Source organism: Chiroxiphia lanceolata, chromosome 7, assembly GCF_009829145.1.
Source record: "Chiroxiphia lanceolata isolate bChiLan1 chromosome 7, bChiLan1.pri, whole genome shotgun sequence".
Taxonomy (NCBI): domain Eukaryota; kingdom Metazoa; phylum Chordata; class Aves; order Passeriformes; family Pipridae; genus Chiroxiphia; species Chiroxiphia lanceolata.
Window position 1 is genome coordinate 6,074,740 of NC_045643.1, and position 25,221 is coordinate 6,099,960.

Here is a 25,221-nt window from a genome sequence, read left to right on the forward strand (position 1 = left end):
GTTTGGACAGAGGGAAGGCCAGAGGAAAAATTGGCCACATATCACCTAAATGCTCAGACAAACAGGAGAATGTTACTGAAAGTATAACACACTTCCACTTGGCACAGGCTGCCAACCACAGGTACATATGTAGCTATATCCCTCTCTATACCTCATCTGTGCCTCCCAACTCCAATCTTTGTTCCACTGAAGGATTAGAGAGCAGACAAAGAGGAGAATAAATAAGGCTTAAATAAAGCAAAGCTTTCAGTGAACAGGGTGAAGAAGGTGGAGTTCATGCCATCTCCTAGGTGAGGTTAAGACTTGAGACCTCATTATACTCACCATTTACACCACATAACCTTTCTTCCTATGACTGGAAGAAAACTACTCATTTGCTTTACCACCTAACAAATCTATTTATAATCTAAAAGCATTTGCAACTACGGGTTTTTTTCTGTTGGTTAGTTTAGCTTTACTCCATTGTTTGCTTTTCTCCAGCTTCAATTAGGCCAGCATTTCCAAAGGCATCGGTAGGGGAGAGGTTTACATTTACAAGAGTCAGATCATTAACAACATAAGGTGGTTGAAAGAGAGGGTATAATTGGTTTCACCGGCCTAGAGGGAAGATCAGCTTCGAAGAGAAACAACACCTAATTAAGAAAGTTTGCACTGTTTTATTTTTAGTGATGTCCTCTCCCCTCCACTACCAGTGTTTTTATAGCACTCATCACAGCAACTTCTGTGTTCTGGCTTAGCCACACATATTTTGTAGACACACAGGGATCAGATCCCTTAACGGACAGACAGAAAGAAGAGTTTGATGAGGCACTAAACAATTGGAAAAGAAATAAATTGACAGTCTGTATTTAATTAAAAAAAAAAATTTAACAAGCCTAGACAGTTGTTTTTGTTCATGTTAAATATTTGACTCTGGGTGTGTATTCTTCTTGGTGGCTAAGATTCAGGGTGCCAGGACCAGCTGGAAAACAAAAGCAGTTTGTCAGACACTTGGCTGGCCATGCATAGGCAAAGGCAGGTCATCCAGTGCATAAGTGAGGTGATAGTGCTGGTCCAGGAGCTACCCTGGATCACCATGGGAAGGGAAGCAGTGATCCCTAATTCCTGAGCATATTTTTGGTACTAGAGTCTTTTACACCTCGTAATCTCCCAGCAAGGAGGCTGGAAAGGTGGTGGCAATTCTGTTGAATGGCAACCATCACTTGCAGCCACGGCTGGCCCAAGCAGGAGCACTCCCACACTGTGCATCCCATGCCCACCTGGGCACCCCTGCAGGACCAGAAGGGCTCATGAGGTTCAGAAGGACTAGTGAGAAGGACAGACCCCCTCCTCACATCACAAGGAGGACTGGTGCAGACCCTGGGCATGGGGGAGTCACACCATATCACCTCCCCAGTGCTCTGTTCTGCCTAACCAAGGGCAGCTTTGCTGCAACCATGAAAATGGGATAGCGAGTGAAAAGGATATTACTGATCTCGAGCATGTGCGTGGGTCTGGGTTACTCTGAATAATTTAAGTCAGGTTTCTTTTATCTCTCTCCTGCTCCAGACTTGCTACCACTGCCTTGCACATGAATCAGACAGGCTTCCCAGGCAGCTGGAGATGTGGTACCTCCCACAAAATAGGAGCTGAAAGGGAAATGCTAAAAGACAATTTAAAGAGACTCCTTAATCATCCTGGATTATTCAAATCTTGACCTCTCATCTCCCCATGATACAGCTGAAGGATGTTCCCCTAACCCAAGGACACACAGGCAAAGGCTGCAGGAGAGCTGGGCTCTCCTGTAGGCCACTGCTAACAATGAGAAGAGGGAAAGCAAGCCCCATGTTGGGATCCATGCCCGTGTCCACCCAGAGCTCTGGCAGGGGAGCCTCTCAGAATGCCCCATTCATGAGCTGTTCAGCGAAGGGCTGACTGCCAACACCTACTCCTCTCTCCATGCAGATGATGGCATGTGTTTTATACAGCAAATCAATCACAGGGACATGGTCACAAAGGAATGTAGCCACCAGTGCCCCAGTTGTTTCAGCAGCACTCACAAGAGCAGCCCTGCAGCAGGTGGGATGTGAGGAGCTGCCCAGCACCATCCGAGGCTATCCTGGAAAAGGGCATCATCTGCAGCCCTCCTTCATTACAACCTTCTCCAAAAAAATGCTGACTGGGGAGTTACATAGCATCCAGCAGACACAGACACCAAGGGTCACTTTACAGTCCATCACTGTACCAAAACAGGAACCTGCATTTCCACAGCACCCAACTCTCCTTCTAAACAGAAGTGATTATTTCAAACTGTGTCTTTCATACAAAGCCACCAAAAATAATTGCTAAATTAATGGGGCAATAGCTAATGTACATATATTTGGTTACAGCTTGGCAAACCCAGCTTGAGGATTAATTGTATATTAATTCTCTTCTATGTTTGTTTTGCTGAAGCTACAAGTTTCATTCAAGTATAAGAGCACTGCTTGCAGAATCTCGTCTCAGTTGAAAGCAAAGCCCAATCCACTACAGAGCTGATCTGGGCTGCTTGGTGGTGTTTCATTGGTGGTAGGGAGGGAAAAGAGAAGGGAAAAAGGTTGTGCAAGTGGGGTTTTCTGTTTATTTTAGGAAGAGGAGGTCGGTGTTGTGTACAGAAGAGAACAGAGCCTTGCAGACCACTCATTCTACGTGTTGCAACGCTCAGGACAGCTATAAAAATAAAAGAATAAGGCTGTCAGGAGCGTAAAACCCAAGTTAAAATCCAGCTATTGGGAACTAATGAAAGCACTGTCTGTGTGGAGAGACAAAGCTGTCAGGTCTGTAAATGTCAAAAAAGGCTCAGCAAGAGCCAAAGAGGAATAGCCGAGTGGTGAGAGGCTCTGTCACAGCAGGGCAAGGGGGGTGTGGGAGGTGGCAGGGGGTTCAGGGTCATCCCTCGATGCTCTGCAGCTCCACTGAGGTCTGGTGGCACAGTCAGGGCACAGGGACACCACAGCAGGGCAGCTGTCTGCCACGTTTGTGTCCCCAGGCAGGCAGTGTGGCCAGGCACAAGGAAGAAATCCTGGCAGAAAGGCAGGGAGGAGGCAGATGAGGGGCTGGAGGATGCATGGGCAGCTTTTCATAGAATCATAAAACTGTTTAGGTTGGAAAAAACCTTTAAGATCATCAGGTCCAACCATGAACCCAGATTTCGGTGGAGAAGGAAGGGGAGGTGTGAGCAGGGTCCCTATGGTGCTGAATTGCATCCAGTAGCAGCAGCAGCCACAGGCTTAGACTAGAGGCCTTGGCAGGGGCCTGAAGTGACCAGTTAATGTTCTGTATCTACAAAAAATGGCTTGAAACCAAGATAGGCTGTTGAAAACAGGGTTTTGAGCATCCAAGAAAGGAAAGCACGGGGGCCTCTAAGGGCAGTCTGTGGAGTTACAAGGACATACCTGCATTACAGACACCTGACTGAGACAGCACAAGAGAGCAGACACTGTGGAGATGCGAGTGATCTCCTCTCAGTGTAACATGAGGGGGATAAGCAACTGAAGCACAAAAATAATGTAACACCTCTAAAGACATTTAGGTCAGAAAGTGCTGGATGGCTTTTAACTACTAGTTGAGAGGCCCTGGGAGTGGTGGGTTTGGGAAGGAGCTGGGTAACATTATGATAGGGACTACATGGAGTGTGATATTTGTCAATATAAAGGGATGAGGGCAATGGGAACACCAATTACTGCAACAGCACCTGGCACTCAGCTACTCACTGTGGCTACAGCACTTCATCACCCTCTTCTGAGCAAGGACAGGCCTAGAAGACCATGCAAATCTGTGCCATTCCCTACCTCGGCAATCCAAACTTCCTAGCCATTTTGAGATCAGTTTACACCACTGTAACTATTTTAAGCTACTAATTCTACAGTAGCAACGGGAAATGGCAGAAGAAGCTGTTCTTCTGGAGAAGAGCTTTTTGCACACATGCTTTTTGCAGTTAGCCTTTGCTCCCATTCCACCCTCCAACTTTGGGATCTGGCTCACTTTAAACTTGGCTCAGGTTCACCCAGCACAGCTGGCGGCTGATCACAGCCTGTGTAACACATTTTGTCCACGACAGAAGCATGGCCTGGCATGTCACCAGTGTCTTGTAACCCATCCAGCACAGCAGTTGTATTCACTGCTGTGAGTACAGGATGCTCTACCCAGGTTCACACAGCAAGCTGGAGGTGTCCTCTTTCCAGATGGATTTGTGTGGCATGCACAGGCCTGACCCTCACACCGCTGCTGGCACACCATCCAGCTCTTTGTGTTTTGTTTTTTAACAGGTAAGGTCCTGGGAGGGCAATTACGAACACATAAATACATGTACTTGATTTCCAGCTCTGTAATTACCTGGGGGGCCACTTTGCCTTTTGCCAGCCAAGAATAAAACACATGCTGGCAAGTGATGCAACTCACTGTGCAACAAATGCTACAGAGCCACTTTGCCCAGCAACCCTCCCCAAAATCCCTGTGCTGGGGTAGGGCCAGACTGCAATGCTTTCCTGCCACTGCTAGGGAAAATTCCCCTCCACGGAGACACAGCCACTCCACAGCCTGTCCTTCAGGGAACTTCTGATAGGCACAACACTCCACATCCCACTTCCTTTCTGCTGAGCTGGGACCTTACTGAAGCCTATCAGACGGGCACTAAGATACCATTTTGCTGCAGAAGGGGATGCAGAGCTGTGCTGCCAGGCCCTGGGGAGCCACACACATCATCACAGTGATCTGCCAAGGGAACTGGACAAGGCAATACCTTTCTGTCTCTGCGCTCCCCTTCCTGATTTGTCTTTTCAGACTGCAGACTCCCTCTGTGCCAACATCTCCACTCAGCTCCGCTGCCAGAGCTTTCGAAAGGGTCTGCTTAGCCGTTTTGCTATAAAAGACCAAAAAGCCTTAAAAAAAAAAAAATTAGTTATGGTTTTTTTAATCAGAAGCAGTTCTGAATGCCACAGGGCCAGGCAGCATACTTTGCAACCAGCTCTTCCTGTGGGTGCTCTGGCAGTCCTCCACCCTCGAAGGGGTCTGTCTCACCAAAACTTCCTCCAAGAATACCACACAACTAGAAACAAAAAAAATATAAATCCCAAGTCACCAAATCCCATCTGCCACACAGAGTCTAAATGTGACTATAAGTGCTAAGTTTGGGCCGGCCCAGGTTCTCACCGAGCACAGGGTAACATGTGCTGACAGAGGGAAGATGGGGCTCTACATCTCTGCAGTAACTGCAGCAGCTGTAAAGCTGCCCACCATAAAATGCCCACCCTGTTAAATGGCAGGCAGCTGCCACTGTAGTTGTGCCTGAGGGTGCTACACGAGGACCACTGAGGTAAATGAAAAATGGATTTATAAAGAAAGCAGTGCAAATCATTTTTGAAGGCTGTTGATTGCAGTTAGAAATAAGTTTCATAATCATTTGGGAGAGTTATGGCAGGGAACAGCACAGAACTTTGGTCATGTCTTCAAAAATAAACAATCTGAATTGGTTAAATAAAATTCAGGCACAAGAAGACAATTTACTGACTGTGAATTACTAAAAGACAGGGGATTAGTCAAAGATAGCTCTCATTTAGCAAATATGTTTAAGAGAACAGGAGTGCTTGTAGAAGATTGTTTTGTGATACATTAATTGTGTATTTTATTTCTAAAATTGATTATGGAGATGTTTTTAAGAAATATGAACTGCCCTTAATATGAACTGTCAGCTTTACCAAGTGAAACTATAATAGGTTCCTACTTCTGAAACCAGTCACTTGCAATATGAATGATCTGAGTGCACTATATGAGCTTATCTCAAGATTTTTTTTCTCAAGTCCAAAGCAGGGAAGGAAACCTCAGCTCACTCAAGACACGTGCCAGCTCAACCAGCTTATCTAGAGCAAATCTTTACAGAGCAAATCCTAGTGTAGAAGCCTGGCCCGTGGGACTGGTTAGAGGATGCTGGGGGGTTGGGAAGCAGTGGGAGATGAAGCCTGACTCCTTCCCACTGTCACTGCTGCCTTGCTGGGTAAGCCTGGACACATGACTGGGACAAGAGAGCTCTAAGGGCCTGACTTCCACCTAATTATTTGTCCTGCCCAGTTCAATCACGCTCTTAGAAACAAAAAGTGCCTTTCCATACTGCAGTACCTATGCCAGTGGTGAACCCACCTTAGCCAGGATAGGGAGGTGGGACTCCAACAGCCATGTGCTGCATTAACCTAAGCCTCATTTAATTGCCAAAGCTGGCAGAAGTAGGACTCGAATAATCCCTTTGTACATTCTCTGTGGTTACCTTAAGCCTCAAATGAATGACAAAGAAAGATGGCTATCAGCCCGGGGTCAGAAACATCTTGCCTTACTCAATGCTTATGCTTAGACAAAACTTTTCCTCTGCACTTCCTACTGAGTGCTCCTTTCCTCTGCCATGACTCCCACATTGTGGCCACACTGCAGTAGCAGTGACAGAGCTGATGGAGCTGGAGGGCAGCACATACAGATCACAAGTTCATATTGCAATTGCTCACCCCTGCTTTGCCACCCACAGCCAAGTAATACCAAGACTGTAACACAACCAGAAAGTCAAATAAAATACATTAAATAAACACAGAAGATTTGTAGTCCTGTTCTGCATACATACAAGAATTTTAGGAAAAAAACCCACTGGTACATGCAATCCTTTCTTACAGAAATGAAGCTCTTCATGGTCTCAAAGCCATGCACTAGCTGGCAGGCCTGGAAGTTTAAGGGGCTGAGCACTTCAATCAGGTGACAGTCAGCCCCTTTTAGTCTTAATCAGCAGATATCCAGAGAGCTAACTCATAGACATAAAGCAAATCAACTTAGGGAATAAATGTCTAAATAAATATGAGAGATGCAATGCTGATATTTAATGTTCCTCTGAAGGGTAAATAAAATTATGGAGTTTTTTCACTTCAATTCATTTATGCTATTTGTTTATTACTGCATGATAAAAAAGGCTCAGCGTGCCCTTGCTGGGTCTTCCCTCTGTCCTGGAGTGAGAGGCTGCCCAGCTAAGCTGAACACTAAGGAGAAGGCAGGTGAGCACACAGAGCCATGGTACTCATCAGCTGGGCACACAGAAAACCCAGGGATGCTCCAACACCTGAAGTTCTTTTTGTGGAGGAAGAGGGCAATTACTGCAACAGAGACTAAAAACCTGGAGCAGGCTGAAAGAGCATCATCTTGCACAACAAATTGACCATATTTAAGTCTGAGAGAGACAATCAGCCTTTCTTCCTAGTTATCTCCCATCTGCCACCTTCATTTGGCCATTAAAACCACTTTTAATATGATAAAACAAGTAATACTGCTTAACTAATGAATGTTGAATTATTGGTGTAAATGCGCCAACATTTATTTATTTATTTGCCTCCCCAAGAACATGTTCTCCTCTGTTTGGTTTTCTACTTTAATGACTACAATTTATCATATTAACTAGACTTCCAGTTTGCTGAGTTTTGTTTAAAGTTCTGCTTTTTTTTGCTGAGACATCTGTGAGAGGGCAGATGCAGGTAAGAGAAGCAATAAAACTAATAAAACAGTGATAGTAGCTGTCACCAAAAAGCACAAGTGCCCGAACCACCTTCATTTACCACACATGGCCCTTCCTTCTTGTTCCCATTTGCTGATTTTACTGCCGTCTTACCACCAATATTTTACTCTGCTTATAGCAGCTCTCCACAAGGAACGTTAATTCCCTAATTTCCAAATAATTTGCTTTCCCTACCTACCAGCAGGCAGCGTAACAAAGAAGGGAAGCCACAGCGGAAGAACTGTCTGTGATGAATTTGAGCCATGCACGATGGCTCAGTCAGGGGTTTTGGGAGGCATCTGAAACTGCAGCAGTGCCTGAATCAGTGCAGAGATCCTGCCCTCACAGGAGGCATCTATCTGCCACCTGTCTAATGCGGTGGGAAACGCTGGTCCAGCTGCACCAAGTCTGTATCTATTTCAGAGCACAAGCATATGTGTTTTCTCCACCTGTCACAACTGTGAAATGTATAGATAGCATTTACTTCCGAGGCATTCATCGCTCAAATTAACAAGCAACCTGTTAGTCTGAGTGCAATTAGCACCCCAAACTTTATTCCAGACGTATCTGGTAGCTGAATTTTGCTTGCAGATCTTTTAGCAGCCTGGTGTACACTTAAGAGTAAAAATAGGCCGACGTATAGAATGATGATGCTGTGAAATCCTCAACAAATTCCATGTGAAGCAAAGCTGCTGAGGAGTTGGTTTTGCCCTTGTTAGAACCCATAGTGGAAAATTCACATTTTTACGAACTGGAATTGAGCACTTGGTTCACCCGAGACCCAGCAAACTGAATGACTGAGTGGAACCCAACCTGCTCAGGCTGACTTCCGCTGCCTTCTCCTGCTGCCAGATTTAAACTCCACCGCTCCCGCTACGTGCTTTTTATGAAAATGCCATTTACATACAGACACGCATCTTGCAATGCGACATCAGCATTCTGCAGAAGTACAGGCGAGTGATACCATGTGATATGAGCAGTGTAAACCCTTATCTGTGTCACAGCTTAACTTCTTCTGTTGGAGAGTACAATCGGCACAGACGGCAATAACACTGTTGTGGGCTGCCTGGCTACCGTGGCCCTCAGACCTGCACACCAGTTCTTCCATATGTGCAGCGACCTCAGATGCCTACCTGGATCACTTCTTTACAGGGATATTTCTTCAAACATAATTAGCTTTGAAATGCCAAATAACAATGGGCTTAAATTCTTTTAATTTGGCATTCATCTTTCCCTCCTTGTGGTTGCTAGCATGGTAACAGGGAACGTACAAACCACACCAAAATGTTCCTTCATAAACTGAAAAGTATGACATTTACTCAAAATTTGTTGTAAAGAGGACTGAGGGAGTGTGCAATCCAGGCTCCATAGTGGCAGGACAGCCTTTATCTATTAGAAATTTCCCCTGGATGCTGAAGACTTAATTAGGTTCATAACTCCAGTCTCATACAATTACAATGCTCCACAAACATTGTTAGCTTGTCTGACAATCAGTCCATATCTGGCATTTTCTTAGGATTAGCTTCTCCAAGCCTCCAGTAGTTACCTGCACCTTCCCAAGCTCCACCTTACCTGCTCCGTACCCGCGGGCAGTACACAGTGAGAGAGACCTGAAAGATGACACCTTTCTGTGCAGTGTCATGGCATTCTCCCCCAAAACCCGGTTAAATCTAAATAACTCAGAACACTTGTCACAACACTGACATTGTTCTTATTCTCTGCACATCTCTGACATTTTATCATCCTGTTATATCACACTAGGGGACCTCTGGTGGTCTAGTGGTTAGGATGTGGTGCTCTCACCGCTGCGGCCCGGGTTCTATTCCCGGTCAGGGAAACTCCCCCGGGCAGATGGAGCTCGTCAGCCCTGTAAGGCCATCCATCTAAGAGAAGGTCACTCTAAACAAATCTACGTCCTGAGGACCTCGCTGCCACTGTCCAAGCTTGCTCGGCCCCGGCAGATGAACCTTAGGATTAAAGGGTGGGCTCAGCTCAGCGCACACTGTGTCTCACCTAAAAAATCCACTGCGCAGGCTCGAAGGGTAAAGACCTTTCCCAAATCTTCGTTCACGAAGAGTGGCCATACATATATCACACTGGATCTGGTGGGAAGGACACCTGCCCTTCTCCAGCCCAGCACCCATAGTTGCTCCCCTAAACACAGAAGGCAGAGAGAAAGAAAACAGAAGTTTGCTTACCCTCAGGAAGGAGAGGTCTCTGTTGTGCTCGATGCTGGTGATCTCCAGGTTGCCCATAACTACCTCGCAGTTCTCATAGTACTTGCGCAGGGCTCGATACTGCTGCTCCAGGTCAGACAGGGAGCTCAGCTTGTTCTCGGTGCCAGCACACACTGCAAGAAATCACAGGACAAACAATCAGGATGAGTGTGGGAGAGGGGCACAGGAGCAGAGAAGGAAATATAGTTTGTATACAGCAATACAGGCAACTGCAACAAACACCCCTGCACAAATTACTTGAATATCAGCAGTAGAGATGGGAAGGTACAAATATGATCTGTGATCATCTCAGCAATTTAAACACATCTCACCGAATGGGATAAAGTGCTGTTATTTACCATCAAATGCAGAAATGCAGGAAAAGTGCAAAATCTTTTGGCCTCAGCACCTAAAGGGCCAAACCCAGGTCTCAGCAGATCCCTACCAGTCCTGCCAGTGACAGAATTAGACACTGGACAGAGACCCTCCAATCTTAGACTGAAGGATGTAAGGCTGGAGAGACCTGTGCATCCAAGCTGACCTGGATAATTCAAACTTTTTCCCTATTCTGAACAGTCTGTTGGACAAGCCGAGAGCAACTTGACCAGATTTATATCCAACACTGTTTTCCTCATCACTTTCTTTAAGACCCCAGTTCTTCCCAGTTTTATGCAATCCATAAATAATAAATAGGAGAAAGACAATAGCGAGAAACACATTCAGTCCCAGGCTGAATGTACAGCAGAGATGTGTCGGATAAGCACAGAAATACCATCTTAACACAGTTTTCAAAGGATGACCTTTAATATTATACTACTCTGTTCTACATTTTGAAGCCGAGTTCAAAGCTACCACAGAATCCCAGCTCAGCTCAGTCCACTAGTCTGTCACGTATCATACAAAGACCAAATAAATGAGGGAAAGAAACACAGAAGCAGCATTTTAGAATAGCAGCTTTTCATGCAGTGTTGAGCCTGCCGGGTCTGTGATGCTGCCTAAATGGTCAAGCATGGGGCTGGGCTAGTTTGGGGTTTTTTTGCACTTACTTTTCCTATTAATCAACAGTTTGTGGGTTGTTCTTAACTGTGAGTCAATTAATCTGAGTACATCAAAACTTTTGAAATGGGCATTATATTATGCAAAACAGGAGCCTCACCAGAATAGCACTTCTGGAGCCATTCCCATTCCTGGATTAGATCAATACAAACAAAACTCTCCATGACTGGAGGCATAATCAGTAAAATTGACGAAAATATGCACTATTGAATGATGCAGGTCCTTTTTATAAATATCAAAAGTAATTAGGTTTTGGAGCAGTGCTATTATTATTGATGGTTTGCTTACTACACCCCCCCCCCTTTTTTTTTTAGCAGAAATGGGAACAATTCTCATCTCTGTTCCCACTGTGGTCTCTCTGCTGCAGAGCAATCTGCTCTCGTGCCAGGGCAAGTCGAGCTTCAAGCAGCCTCTTGGCAAAGGGCTTCTGGAGGCAGGCAGAAACCCATGAACTGCTCAAAGTTTACTCCCAAGGAAACTCCCTCTGCCCTAAAAATGGCAGCAGAAATCTGTTCCTGCTGAACTGTAACTCCCCACCAGGGAGGGCAAGCAAGGGCTGGTTTCATTGCAAACCATTCACAGGACAAAGGCTCGATCAGGTCGTTTTTGGGTTCTGTGTTTCTGGTGGCTAAACACAGACCAAAGCTGAGCAGGCACTGCAAAGGCTTCTTCTCCAAATACACATTGGATCTACTAACCAAAGTAAAAACAGTAATATTACTTTATTTCTCTCTATGATCTGGTAATAGTAAAATTTCAAAGTTCTCACTAAATTTAAAAACTTGAAATATTTTACATATGTTCATTATACTGCATTGAAGAAAAAACTGCTTGGTTTGCTCAGGTTCTAAAATAACAAATACCTCCTCATTTGCTTAATTTAAACCACAAACATTCCCATTCTGAATATTTTCTGGTAAACCCTTACTAATTAGAGTAAACTATATCTAAATAAGAGTTTATCTATAATATTTTTAATAGCCATTTTAATGGAAAGACACGGTCAAACTGGGACCTCACATAGCTTTGTTGTACTGGAAATACCTGGAAGGATTAACCACTGCAAATCTTTCTTTTTGAAATACAAAGCCCTGTCCTAGCTCATATTTACATTTTTATTCAGAACAACCTCGAGACCTGCCCTACAAGCATGGCCACCCTTCAGGGAGACACACGCCTGGTCCTGCCAGGACATCTGAAAATGCACTACCAACTACAAAATGGGTTTGTTTGCTTCTTCTTTAAACACAGCAGCATCTATAACAACAAGACTGACCACATTTCCAGGCAGATAAGTATTATTCTGTCTTAAGGCTCCCAAGGACTAATAAATAATTTCTGTTCCATTTTGCAATCGGTGCTAAGGATCAACATAGCTCAGAAAACAATTCCAGCAGCTCAGCTAATAAAGCTATATACTGCAACACTGGTATTGCGTGTTGCACACCCATTAAACGTTTCCTGAAAGCTAATGCAGCCATTTGTTTGCTGTGAGGAGGCAGAACACCTGGGGCTGGCTCTTGCAAGAGGATTCAGCGGGGGTGAAGCCAGCCCAGATGTGAAACTACGAGTTTTCTTCAGCTGAGATTAATTTTGTACAACCAAACCACTGCAGTAACTACTCCCAGCTATGGAAATCAATTCTTTTTGGATAAATAAAACCTTTAAAGCAAACTTAGAATAAATCATGCTGATCCTTCAAATTTTTCTCCTAGTAATTCCAAGCACTTAATGTCTGTCTTAAAAAAAGCAGTCCCCTCTGGTCCTCTGTTACACAGAACACCTCATTGTGCCAGCTGACACCTGGGCCTTTGCTGCCTGCCTGATGCGTGGCAAAAAGCAACCCAGCTCCTCCCAGCCTGCTCTGCCACAAAATTTTAGAAACCAGGGAAAGTCACTGCCTGGGGTCAATCCTCCCAAACCATTGCATGACCTGGCCTGGCTTTTGCAGCTCTGAGCTGACTGGAATGGTCATCTCCCCTCAACGACAACAAAAAAAATTTGGTTACAGATTGCCTCAAATCAAGTTACATATCAAAAGTGATTATCCTACATCGACTGCAGGGTGCTGAAGTGCATGCTTTTTTCCATCAGTACCCAACCAGCAGAGCAGTTGATGCCAAAACAGTACTGGGAGTGGGAGAGAGCCCTGACCAGCAGAACAAACTGAAGTCCCAAAGTAAGTGTGGGTATAACCATGGATCATTAATAATCCATTATTACAACAAGCTTTACAACATATACTTTTGATGCACCTGATAATTATGCCCCATTCAAAATACAAAAGAGGAAACTATGAAAGTATTTAAGAAAAAAGCAGGTAAGATAATTCGTCACTGGCAGGGGGAAGGGCTGGGAGAGAACCTCACATCCTTTGCAGGGAGTCATTTAAGACAGAGAGATTACATATGCTTTTGGCAAGTTTTTTAAGGCAAATTACAACTAACAGGGTAAACAGGCACTCCTGCCATGACGGAGGAATGCTGCTGCCATGGACAATCAAAGGTGCTCCTGCTTGCCCACAGATGCCACAGGAGCCAAACCTGGAAGGGACACAGGCCAGAAAGCAGGCTGCAAACTGGTAGTTAACAAGTTTTATGCCCCATTTTGAGCCACATGTGGCAATTTCCAGCCGCTCCACAGCACAAATAATTGTTCTGGGTCTGATTTGCCAAGGTAATTAAAAAGCACTAAAGTGACCACATTCAAAGTGGGAGCTGAGCAGGAGTCACACAGGATTCCCAGTCCCTCTGTCCCTGAGCTCAACACAGAGCACAGACATATCCCACTCATCTTCCTGGCTCATCTCTTAAAACAGCAAGAGGCATTTATGTGTTGTAGAAGCTCTTTAAAATTAAGTGCCAAAATAATATATATTTGCAGGGATGTTCCAGCTGTATATCGGCATAAACACAAGCACAACAAAATGTAATTCCTTGTCATGCCATGCAAAACCACCATGATCTATATTTCATAAACTCTCTTTGAAGCACTTTGTTGTATATTGTTAGATGTATTACTTTATATAGCCCCAGAAACCAAGCGGCAAGAAAATAAAGGTTGTGTGCTTTAACTGTTACTGCAGCACAGCCTTTCCTGGTTAATAAAAAATACTCACTCCCTGACTCTAACAGAGGGCAATGAGTAGCAGCTTAAGATGTGCTGCCAGCCTGCAGCTTTTCTCACTGTTGAGCATCTCTGGGCACATACACAGACTTGCTCAGGAGGCCTTACAGAGGCATCTCCATGAGGAAAACACTTCAGTGCTTGTTTCAATGCACACCCAGGAAAATCAGATGCCCCCTTATGTCTTCTCCAAGTCTGGGGGGGGGGAACCTCAGTCTGACAGTCTGTACCAGGTCACCAGTGTGCTATGAAGCTCTCTAATACATCATTCCAGCAACACACACTTGGCCATTCCTGCTCTTTCCATGTTCTGCAAAGCCTCACAGAGAGCACCTGTGCAGACACACTCATCACTAATGTTATCCCAAAGTTGAAGGACATGCACCTTCCCATCTGGGAAGCCTCAAAAAAGCAGTGACTGCGACCGGCCAGGCTGCCAAGCCTATGGACACTTCTCATCTACACCGCAAACATGGGCAATTTTAGGTGGGTACAGGAGCAAAGCACTGCTTGGCCATCATAAAAGTGAATTTCAGGCATTACTCTCACATTCACACTTAATGTTCAGTTGTTTACTTATTACCAGCTACATAAAGTGACAGTTTCAGCTCCTAATGGTCCCAATTACAGCAGTAATAATCATCTGTATTGAACTGAATTTATGTTTTTCATCAATATTCATGCACATGACTTGGAAATTAATTTCCCATTGACTTTTTTTTAATAACAAAGCCAAATCATTCGGATGCTCACTCAAAGGTAGCAAATAATGGAGACATTTAAAAATGTCCGTTAGCTTTTGCTTTTTAGCCCATTATTTTGTTATGCTCTGTTGATGATAAATCTATACCTTAAATTAAGAAGTCACAATTGACTCCATTGAGTTCTGTTTCTTGTAATACTAACGGATTTTATAACCCTCCCATCTCAACAGAGAAGCTAACTTTTGGGAGGAGATCAGCTTGTTTAATTTCTTACTCAACCCCTCTCTGGATTTGCCTACAACTGGATTTACTCAAGGAGAGTGAATCCCAGTATCTCCACCGTGGTCACTCCCACTTGAAATACCAGTGTCTCACTCCTCTCCTAAAGCACATTCAGAGAAGCAGCAATGAGGCATCCTCATCATCAACTCCAATATCAAGCATCTGAACATATTTTCCTTCAAATCATAAAATATTTATTATCATCTCTTTGGCAAGGATGCAGGAGGCAGCACATTTGCCCTGCACCCATCTCCACCTGCACGCAGCACAACCTCCCTTTGTCAATCAGTTTGTCAAGTGGGCCAAAAACTCAAGAGGAGGCTTAAACTCTTGGACTCACTGGGTTTAGAAGAGTGTTTATGAAAGGAGAATTACACATTCCTTCATTCCAGAAAGGATCCCAACAACAGTCAACATCTCTTTCTAAGACATTCTTTTCCTGTACTTCCCAATTTTTTACTTAATTAGTTGTGTTTTCACAGACAGCACTATCATCAGGGTTTCTTGAAAGGTAGCTAACAGAACTATTTATTAATAATTGCAAACACTCGTGGTAATTTGTTAAGACCCCCAGATGGAGGGGAATACTCGAGCCCCTTAAGGAATGACTAATTACCAGGAATGCCACAGCAATCCCTATTCATTACTTTATGCTCCATGCTCCAGCAACAGCCTAGGCACCCTGTCACTCACCTACACACACAGAAGGGGTAAACATACTTTTAATCCTTCCATTATTATCATACAGCTCTCCTTGAATGAGCTGCAAAAGCCCTGTATTTTCTTGTAATTAGGCATGTCCTAATGAAGCAAGGGCTGCCTGCACTTACAGTCTCGCAGATGTTTCCCATGAGAAGGCAAAACATTCCTTGAGGTCACCAGCAGCTTTTCCTGTAAACCCAGTGGTTTTGGAGAGTGTTTTAAAACTGGGGGCTTTCTTTCCCTAGGTGGGAGACTGTAATGATGGAGAGCATAATTTTCTCTGTCCTCCTAATAAAAAACTCAACTGGCACAAGCATTTTCCTTCTGCAAGGTCTGCTCTACACTAGAAAATTATCATCCCATTTGAATCCAGTTACATGCAATCAACCCGACTGCCATGAACCCCTGGACAGCCACATGGCCACGAGCACTCAGCATGTCCATCCAGCAGCCGTTCAGTCCATCAGGGATGAGGTGACACAGCACAGGCTGGCCCATGGCAGCTGTGAGCCACACCACCATGGCTTTAATCCCTTCTACCAGCGTGCAAAATTCCAAATGGCCCAGAAACACAAGCCTGGTAGTGCTATTACAGAATCATAGAATGGTCTGTGTTGGAAGGGACCTTAAAGACCATCTAAGTTCCAATCCCCTGGCATGGGCAGGGACACCTTCTACTAGACCAGGTTTCTCCAAGCTCCATCCAACCTGGCCCTGAACACCTCCAGGGATGGGGCAGCCACAGCTTCTCTGGGCAAGTTGTCCCAGCACCTCAACACCTTCACAGTGAAAAATTTCTTCCTAACATCTTAACTCTAATATAATTTTTTTTGATTTCCAAGTTAAGCTCTCCACAACTGCTAAATCAAGTCAAATAAAAAAATAACTAAAATTTTCATCCAGACTTTCCTTCACAATACTAGAAGGACACTGAAGCCCTTCCATAGCCTTTCTTCTCCACAGCATGAAGAAGTAGACCCTGGGTTGATAGTACCAGGAACTGAAGCATTAACTCCCTGAAATTTGCCCACTAAACTCTCAAATATAATTTCACGTGCCATTGTAAAAGCTTCCCAGCACTTCTAGAAAAAAAATAACACAGGGACATGTTATCAGGGTGGTCCCACCTCCAACAGAGGCTGATCATGTGAGACCTACAAACAAAAGCTCATTCCCAGTTTTATGAACAGGAACACAGCTAGGCACAGTAAAGACTGACAGTGATTGTAACTTCATCAAGGAGGATTAGCTATGTGTGATAACACCTTCCTCAGCTGATGGCACCCTCTCCTTGCACTGAACTCCGCAAAATCTCTTTGGTGGATGCTACACAGCGTATTTTACTGATGTACCTTCCTGTTCATACCAACCAAAAAATGGCATCAAAATGCTGTCTAGATGTACACACTAAAACTTCAAGGATAATGGCCTGTGCTGGCCACGTCAAGCCGTCATCATCAGCTTGTTTTATGCCAGTACATCCAGCATTGTTTCTCTTTTAGTTTTGTCACATATTTGTTATGATACAGCAACTGGAAAGGAAAAAAAAACAGGAAAAATGTTCAGCAGGAGCACAGCTATCACTAAAAGAAGGCAGAAATTAATATGAAATGTTTTACCAATGGTTCTTCCCCTTCAGGTCTTTGTACCAATTTTTTTTCTCTGGGTACTTCTCATTACCTTTTTCTCCCTATTCTTCACAGACACACACACACACACACACACAGACACACACACACACACACACACACACACACACTTCCTTTCCTCATTTCATTCTATTTTGAGGATAAATAGTTGCTTCTTAACTATAATGTAGGTACTGGACTTGACAAGCAATTAAAGCAAACAATTTCCACTCATCTAACTTTGCCAAATTAGTCATCTACCATCTGCTCTATCATCTGGTTCTCCTTGAGGTCTTGCTGTGAATCTGGAAGCACTCACTCTGACAAGGAGGCAGCAGATAAGCCTCCAAGCTGGCAGGGAACCCGAGGGATAGAGGTGACACAGGGGTGACACGTGGCACCGTGCTGCTGACCACCATCCCCGTCAGGCTAGCTTTGAGGAGGTGCTCGTGGCTCCATTGTTCACATTGGCAAATTACCAGCATTCAAGTAGTGACAGAAAAACATTTAAAATTAAAAGATTTCTTTTACGGCCACTTATACACAGCATGGTAGCTTAGGAAGAGTGTGGGGTTTTCACACTGGATGCAAAAAATAATTTACTGAAATATCTTCAGCATTTGCAAGTTACTTCTCAACAAAGTACGTAACCTTAAGAAGGAACTAAGAGACATTATCTAAGGAAGACTTGAGAGGTCTCTGCTTCCAGCATCTGGCTTAATTCAGGAGGCCACATTTGGAGACAATAAAAAGTTTTTCAAGTAGCTCTGAAATGCAATGCTGGTCTCCTCCACCCTCCAGCTTCTGAGCACTAGTAGGACCTTTTCCTTCTACCAGGTTTCCAGTTTGGACTCCCTACTGGGGCTACTAGTATGATCAAAATATCACTAGCACCCCTTTTTCCAATGACCTATGCTTCCTCCCCAAGGAAATGAAACACCACTCCAGAGTGCAAGTTATTCCATACAAATGTTGCTGTTGCTCCGAAACAACACACAGAGGAATTGCTCTCCCTATTGCTGCTGAAGACCATTACAGACCAACTAGTCCTGCACTAGTCAATCACTTCAGTGCAGCACCCAAAATTAAGCATGTGAATCTAACTCTTGATACCAAGAACCAAACTCCTTCCCTTTATAGCACCAAAGCACAGACCATCTCCAATGCCTTCTAAGACTAATAAGTCTGCAGATAAATGAATGTAATACAAGGCCACGTGTTCTTGGGCAGCTAAACACAGAGCCAAGTGTCAAGTTCAAGGCCAAAGAGGGCACAAATATTGCTCTCCCCACTTGCCAGCCCTCACTTGTCCCAAGTTCCGCTCCAGTACAGCAGCAATGCAGCCTGTTTCCCTCCATCGCTGCATCACAGTGTATCCTGGCTCCCTATCAGGGCAAAGTGGTGGAAATCTCCAAAGCTCTCAGCAGTGGGGAAGGATTTGGGTTAGTTTTTCAATGCCAGGGGAAGGAGTGTTTGGAAGATGATGAAGCACAGACCACAAGCACCAGGGGAACACATTCACAGGTGGGAGCAGGGGGAGCAAAGGGAAGCCAGGCACTTGGACCGGGTTTTTGTACACATGCATTCAACAAATGTCAATTTGGTGAGGGATGCCAGTAACATCTGCTGTGAGGTTGGCCCAAAATCATTTCCCAGTTCACAAACCAGGCTGCTTTGCTGGGAACATGAAGTGCTCTTTCTCCCATGCAGTGCTCTCCCAGAGGCCCAGGGCTGTTCAGCTTGCACAGAGCACTGCCATGGTGCTGCAGTGGTGGCTGCTCTCCCCAGCAGCTCCTGCTGCTCCACCGGGACTCACACAGCTCCACAACAGCCCTGGGCCTTCGCCTGCCTGCCTTCCTTTCTGCTTTTCCCTTCCCCACAGGGCCCCTGAATACTGCAAGCATTCACTCAACTTAAATGCATTTTAATTAACATTGTACAAACACACGGAGTTGGTGCGTGCACAAGGGAGCACATTCATTCAGCTTCTGCCTGATTCTCAGCCCAAGAAATCCAGTGGGAGCACTGGCAGTCGCTGTGGTGGGAGCGGGATTGCAGTCCTCACTGCCTGTACTGTATTTAAAATACTCCTGGCAAGAAGCTCACAAGCCCTCAGGTCCTCCTTACTAGTATTTAAGCATCATTTATGTAAAAGATGTGGCTCAGAGAGGGTAGGTGGGACAGGTGCTTTTATATCAGCTAATGTAACTGTGGGTAATTAGTCACCACTAAAGCACACAGCAACAACCGCATTGTTACAGCATAAGCACAAGCCACTTGTGACATATAAAAGGTATTTCCCCAAGATCTCCCACAGAAATCTCTCTTGCATTACATTAGTAATTATCACATAACCCAAATACCACCTCATAAAAATGACTAAAACAACTACAAAATTTAAACACCAAAAGAAAAGGACTCCTTTGGTGAGAACAACCTCCCCAGATTGTAGCACCTCAGCAAGACAAAACTGCAGAGGGGCTTAAACAAAAAGTACCTGGAAAAACACTTGGGAATTAAGAAAACCCAGCATCTCATGGGGAGCACCTGAGATGGCCATGCTGGTGCATGGGTGTCCCCATGACAAGGCAACAACAGACCCAACATTTTGGTTCGAGGTGACTGTGCAATGTAGGAGAACGCGACGACAGAAATACCCTATTTCACCAATATGCATACAGTTTATTTTTCATTGATGAAAATAACAGGCTCTCAAGCAACACGGTAACACTGTCAAGCAGGTGGCAGAATCCAGCTCGTGTAAGACAGCCAAAATGGCAATTATTGAAACCTGGAAGTATTGCAGATGAGGGGAATGGCATTGCAGTTGGAAGGAGAGGCAGGGGCTGTGCTGAGGCTGTCTGGGCCTGCAGGTGGACACTGCACCTTGTCTGGAGCCAAAATACACTGGGTGTGGGAATAGGGACATGTCCTCAGGTCTGTGGTGGTTGTATATGCTATGGTCATCAAGTCAAAGAACTAATTTAAAGTGCTCTTTTACACAAACCTTCCTTAAACCACCGGCTGTGGTATGCTACGTAATAAACCCCACGTTATTAACCCCCATGCTTTCAGGTACCAGTTTACAGGCAGGAAAAACAAAACTTTCAATAACTAAACTCTACACAAGAACCTTTTTTTCCTTCTATATGCTACACATAAAAACATCCAGCCCAGTCTTAAGCCAGTACCCTGCTGCAGCTGACACGTGTTTTACATGAGCAGCGGGATGCTGAGCACGCACGGCTTTGCCTCTGGGAAGGCTCACGAGGGCAGGCACAAGTGAACACCAAACCCCCACCTTCTCAAACCCACGTGTTTTGAACCAAGTCCTGTACCATACAATTTAAATTAAACATAATAATAATTAAAAGCTAAATAAAAGCCTGAGTACCCAATAAATTCTTCCAAGGCCACTGAGGGCTTCAGCTCTGGTGAACAGCAGCACAGTGACCATAACTCTAATGCCAAGATGATTTTCCCATTGCTAAGAAAGTAAAGGGACCACTTTTAACCTCACTGAGTCTGTTGGCATAAGCTCTGCTATTAAATTGCACAAATGGGGCAGAAGCAGGGCTTGCATTTGAATTTATAACCTCACTGTAAATGAGCAGAATATTCAAGGCGAATGCCTGCAGTGCTGAAGCTTCTGCCTGTTTTACCTGGGAGGGCAGAACTGCGTGTCTGCGTTTGATGAGCCTCTCAGTGCATCTCCTCGATTCTTTAAAAATGAGCAAGCCAGCAGCTGAAATCGCAGACTGACTTGCCCCTCCTCACACAATTCCTAATGAACTTTTGTAAACAGTTTCAATTCCCAAGGCTGCAAGGGGACATGGGGAAGTCCACACTGAACCTCAAACACAATTTCCCTGCAGTTGAATCCGGCAAAGCAACTTCAAAATCTCTAATTGTTTTCCTCAACCAACCTATTGCACTAACCTAAGGCATATTTATTTTTTATTTTTAGTTTTATGTACTTTAAGAAATCATCCCAAAAGGTAAGTTCTAACAAACTATACTTGTCAAAATCAGGTATTATAAATTCTTTATAGATCAGTTTGCTCAAATATGTTCCCTGTTAATGTTTGCTGTTATTTCTGTTGGATTTTTAAAATGCGCTTCATATATATTTTATAAATGTTTGGTTTATACATGCCCCCCATCCCCAGAGACTGGCCTTAAACTTCTATCCATTGATTGTAACAATATCAATTTGTAAAGGTCAACAGAAAGCTTCTCTGACAGCTGAACTCAGAAAGTAATTTTTAAATGAGCTGTTTCTCTTCCTTTACAAAGCAAGATCCAACAAAATCAAAACCCAAGATCTTTATTTCACAGGCCTGCCCAGTGGCTTTGATAGGCTTTGGATCCCTGATGGCCACTGAACACTCCTTGGAAATCTGAGCTCGTTTGAGGGTCTTAAAAATAACACCTGAAGAGGCAGGTTTATAAAGAGAGAGAGAATAGTAAGAGAGAGGTTTATGAAAAAAACAACATTAATTTGTTGCTCCTCCAAAAGTCTCCACAAACCTCATGTAACAGAACTCCAGGGATCGCCACACAAACATCACCACAGTGTGGGTTTGGCCTCATGCATTCCTTTATCATATATGAATAACTTACATTTTGCACTAAAAAAGCCACAAACAGCTGGTTAGTAAAAAAACCAGACTATGCCAACTTATTTTGATGCTTGGTTCAGATTTATGCTGAGGACAGATTATTTCATTTGGGGTTGGGATCAAAAGCCTCTTCAAAAGGCTTCCACCCTTTCCCCCATCCCACAGTTTACTAAATATCTCAAATTCATAACCACTTAAAGTAGGGCTATGCAATTTATGACACTGTAATACATGAAGAAAACCTTTCATAAATCAAAGAAAACAGTTATATAAATGAGCATAAAAGTGCAGGGAAATGTCACAAGATAGCAATAAAGTATCTTCCAAATGGTAAATCCCCAGAGCAGAAGCACCATTAGTTTAGAATCCTCCACTCAGCAACAGCAGGACTAGTTAATCATTTGAGCCATCAGAACTGGAGCTTGCCTCCCCTCAACAACTATGGATTCAAGCTAACCTGCACACCCTTGGCAGGGAATCGGGGAAGGCAGGAGGAAGCAAAGGCAGCGAATGCACATCTGTGCTCACACCAGCTCAAAAAACCTCACGGGTTTTCCCTGCTGCTGACTAGGTGGATCACAGAAACCCATCACACAGAGCCATTCCCACCAATACATGCACATGCATGCACCAGCCAGGTCTCCTCTGCAGGCGTGGCAAGAAAAGTGCTTTAGCAAAAAGACAGCAATACAGAAGAGAAACAAACCTTACTTGGGGAACAAACTGCCCAAATCCATCAGCCATAACACCTCTGGGGTTCAAGGAGGCTATGATGATACCAGTAGCCCTGGGATGAAGTTGTAAGATACTCTGGAAGAGGAGGATGAGGTAGATTTACCCTGCACACAGCCATAAAGCCTTTCACTGACCTCCCAGCTCAGGCTGCTATCTGAGATTGGGTCATTTGTCTCCTAACATTACCAGCAGAATAGACATGTAACAGCAAAATGCCAAAGAATTTTTTGGGATCAAGGAAAGGCAATGCCTTGTAAAATACTGGAGCCGCCACAGGAACAGTCTTGGCAGCACCAGGGGGATCCATGGACAGATTAAAGCCTCAATTCAGTGGCATATGGAGAGGATTGCAGGAGAAAATCTCTCCAAGACTGAGTGTGGTGCAGAAGACTCCCACCCCAACCACCCATGATGATTCTCCAAGGGATTCCCTTTTCATGCTGCTTGCTCCAGAAGGGCTTCAGCTGAACAGTCTGGAGCAACCACGAGCCTGTGCTCTTGGGCTTATTTCTAATGTCTGCACACAAGACATTCCCCAATCCTTTTCGACTTGGAAAATTCCCAAGACTATTGCTGACCTCTTAAGAGGACATTTATGCGCACCTTTATCCTGCAAAGGGTAACCATTAGCTCACTGTTAAAATAACATTTCCCAGTGATGTGCCAAAATCATCTGTTTTCTGGTTCTTAACCCAAGGCAAGGGGGTCAAAAAGAGAAGACACAGCACAGAGCTGGTTGGTCTTTTTGAAGACGTGGATGACACGTTACCACAGACCAAAAGCAGCTTCCTACTCCTGCCTCTCACACAAAGATTACAGCGTTTCTGCCCAAAGACAGCCTCAACTGATTTTAATTTCACAAACAAACACAGAGGAAGGCAGATGAATGACAGATGCCTTGCTCCTCCTCACCGGGAAGAAAGCAACAGGCACGTTCTCAGCAGCCTCATTAGGAAGAAAAAGCCAAGAAGTAATTTTCCCAACGCAAGCCCTCTGGAAGAAGGCTGCTCCCGGGGTCCCCATTTCATTAATACCTTTCTCTCGCTCACTCCACTAGATGATCCGGTTCAGTTGATCCTGGGAAATGAGCAGGAGGTGGAGATGGGAGGGGGAGCCCCAGCGGGGGGCACAGGGCACCCAGCATGTGATCCCGTCCAAGCCGTGTGCCAGGGGCTTTGGCCGCCTGCTTAAGTGATGCGGGAGCACGTGCAGCTGGAGCAGCTCAGAGCAAATTTACCCACTGCAAAACGTCCTTGGAGCTGCCTCCCTGTTACGGTAAGTGGTAGTGAAGGTCAGCAAAGCTAATTTGATGGTAACGAGCCTGTCTCTGCACCACTCACAGATCTGGTGGCCCTGTCCTTAAAAACACCCACCCCTAAAGTGTCTCGCAGGGCGCAGAGAAGTTCCCAGGAGCAGGGCTCCCCTCTTTTCTCTCCACAATACTGTGCTTACCAAATGCATTCGCTTTTTACTACATCCACAGAAAAGCACAATCCAGCTTGGACTGCTAGGAACAGCTTAATTAATAACAATTAGCTGCAGCACAATTGTGATTCAGGTGGCGTTTTGGAGCATGAAGGAGAAACTTGACACTTTTGCTTGTGTGCACGGACATAAGAAATTCCAGGCAAAGTTAATGGAAACCGAATGGCTGAGTGACGCCAAAATTCAAATGTACTGTAAAATTCCTAAATTATTTCAATGTCACGAGAAGGCATTGTGCTACTTCCAGGATTATTAGCCCTTGGAGAGTTTTAATAATATTTGGTCAAACACCTCAGGAGCACATCACTGGGATATTTTAAAATCACCAGGATAATATAAAATACTTTCATATTTTAGGAAGGGGGGAGGAAATCCCTGTTTGCAGCAAAGGGGAGGCAACAGCCTCAAAAAGACCCATGGGGTGAGATGCCAGCAGGTTGGTGGGCTTGCAGGGTACCAGCTTACCAGCTCTGTGCTCCCTGAAGCCACCTGGTCCCTGCCTGGTGGCGGATGCCTTGGAGGGGGCCTGGCAGTCCCCTCCTTGTCGAGGAGAAGGAGAAGGACACTTTATGAAATTGCAGTTGTCTAAAGCGGTCGAAACACCTGCCAGTCACGGCAGGTTTATTGGCCGCACTCCCCGCAAGGGGGGCTGCCTCTGAGTGCCTCCACTTTAATTAGTGTCACCGCAGTCAGATGTAATTTATGTTTAAATATACATGGGTAATAAGAAGACAGTCCCAGTGACTACTTTCAAACAAAAGGAAAAAGGTGGAGGCTTCAAAACTTTCTGCTGGAAATCAAGAGAAAGTCTCAGCTGGAAAATTAGTTGAGCCTGCTATTAATTGACCCTGCTATTAACAGAGAGTATTTTCTGGCTCCTGGAGGGGCAGCTGGCATTGTCTTCTTAAAGATAAACAAACCAACAAAGGATAAAGTGACCACACAGGATCAGGCTTTGAAAGCATGGAAAAGCACAGAAACATGCACCCAGCTTGCATGATAAATGTGAGCATTATGAGGGTGTTCGTGCAAGGCAAACTGAGCAGCTCCAGGGATGCCTGCAACACTCAGAATGATAACTGTACACATGTTCTTACACTGATTTTCACAAGGCTTCTTGTGGCTTTG

General features: G+C 44.7%; 1 protein-coding gene across 1 annotated transcript in view; it reads right to left on the reverse strand.

Moving 5' to 3' along the window:
* Positions 1-25,221, reverse strand: part of ERBB4 (erb-b2 receptor tyrosine kinase 4) — a 610,912-nt gene that overhangs the window by 366,770 nt on the left and 218,921 nt on the right. The window contains exon 2 of the mRNA XM_032693564.1: positions 9,736-9,887. Within this exon, the coding sequence (XP_032549455.1) occupies positions 9,736-9,887 (152 nt within the window). The remainder of the gene's footprint in view (positions 1-9,735; positions 9,888-25,221) is intronic.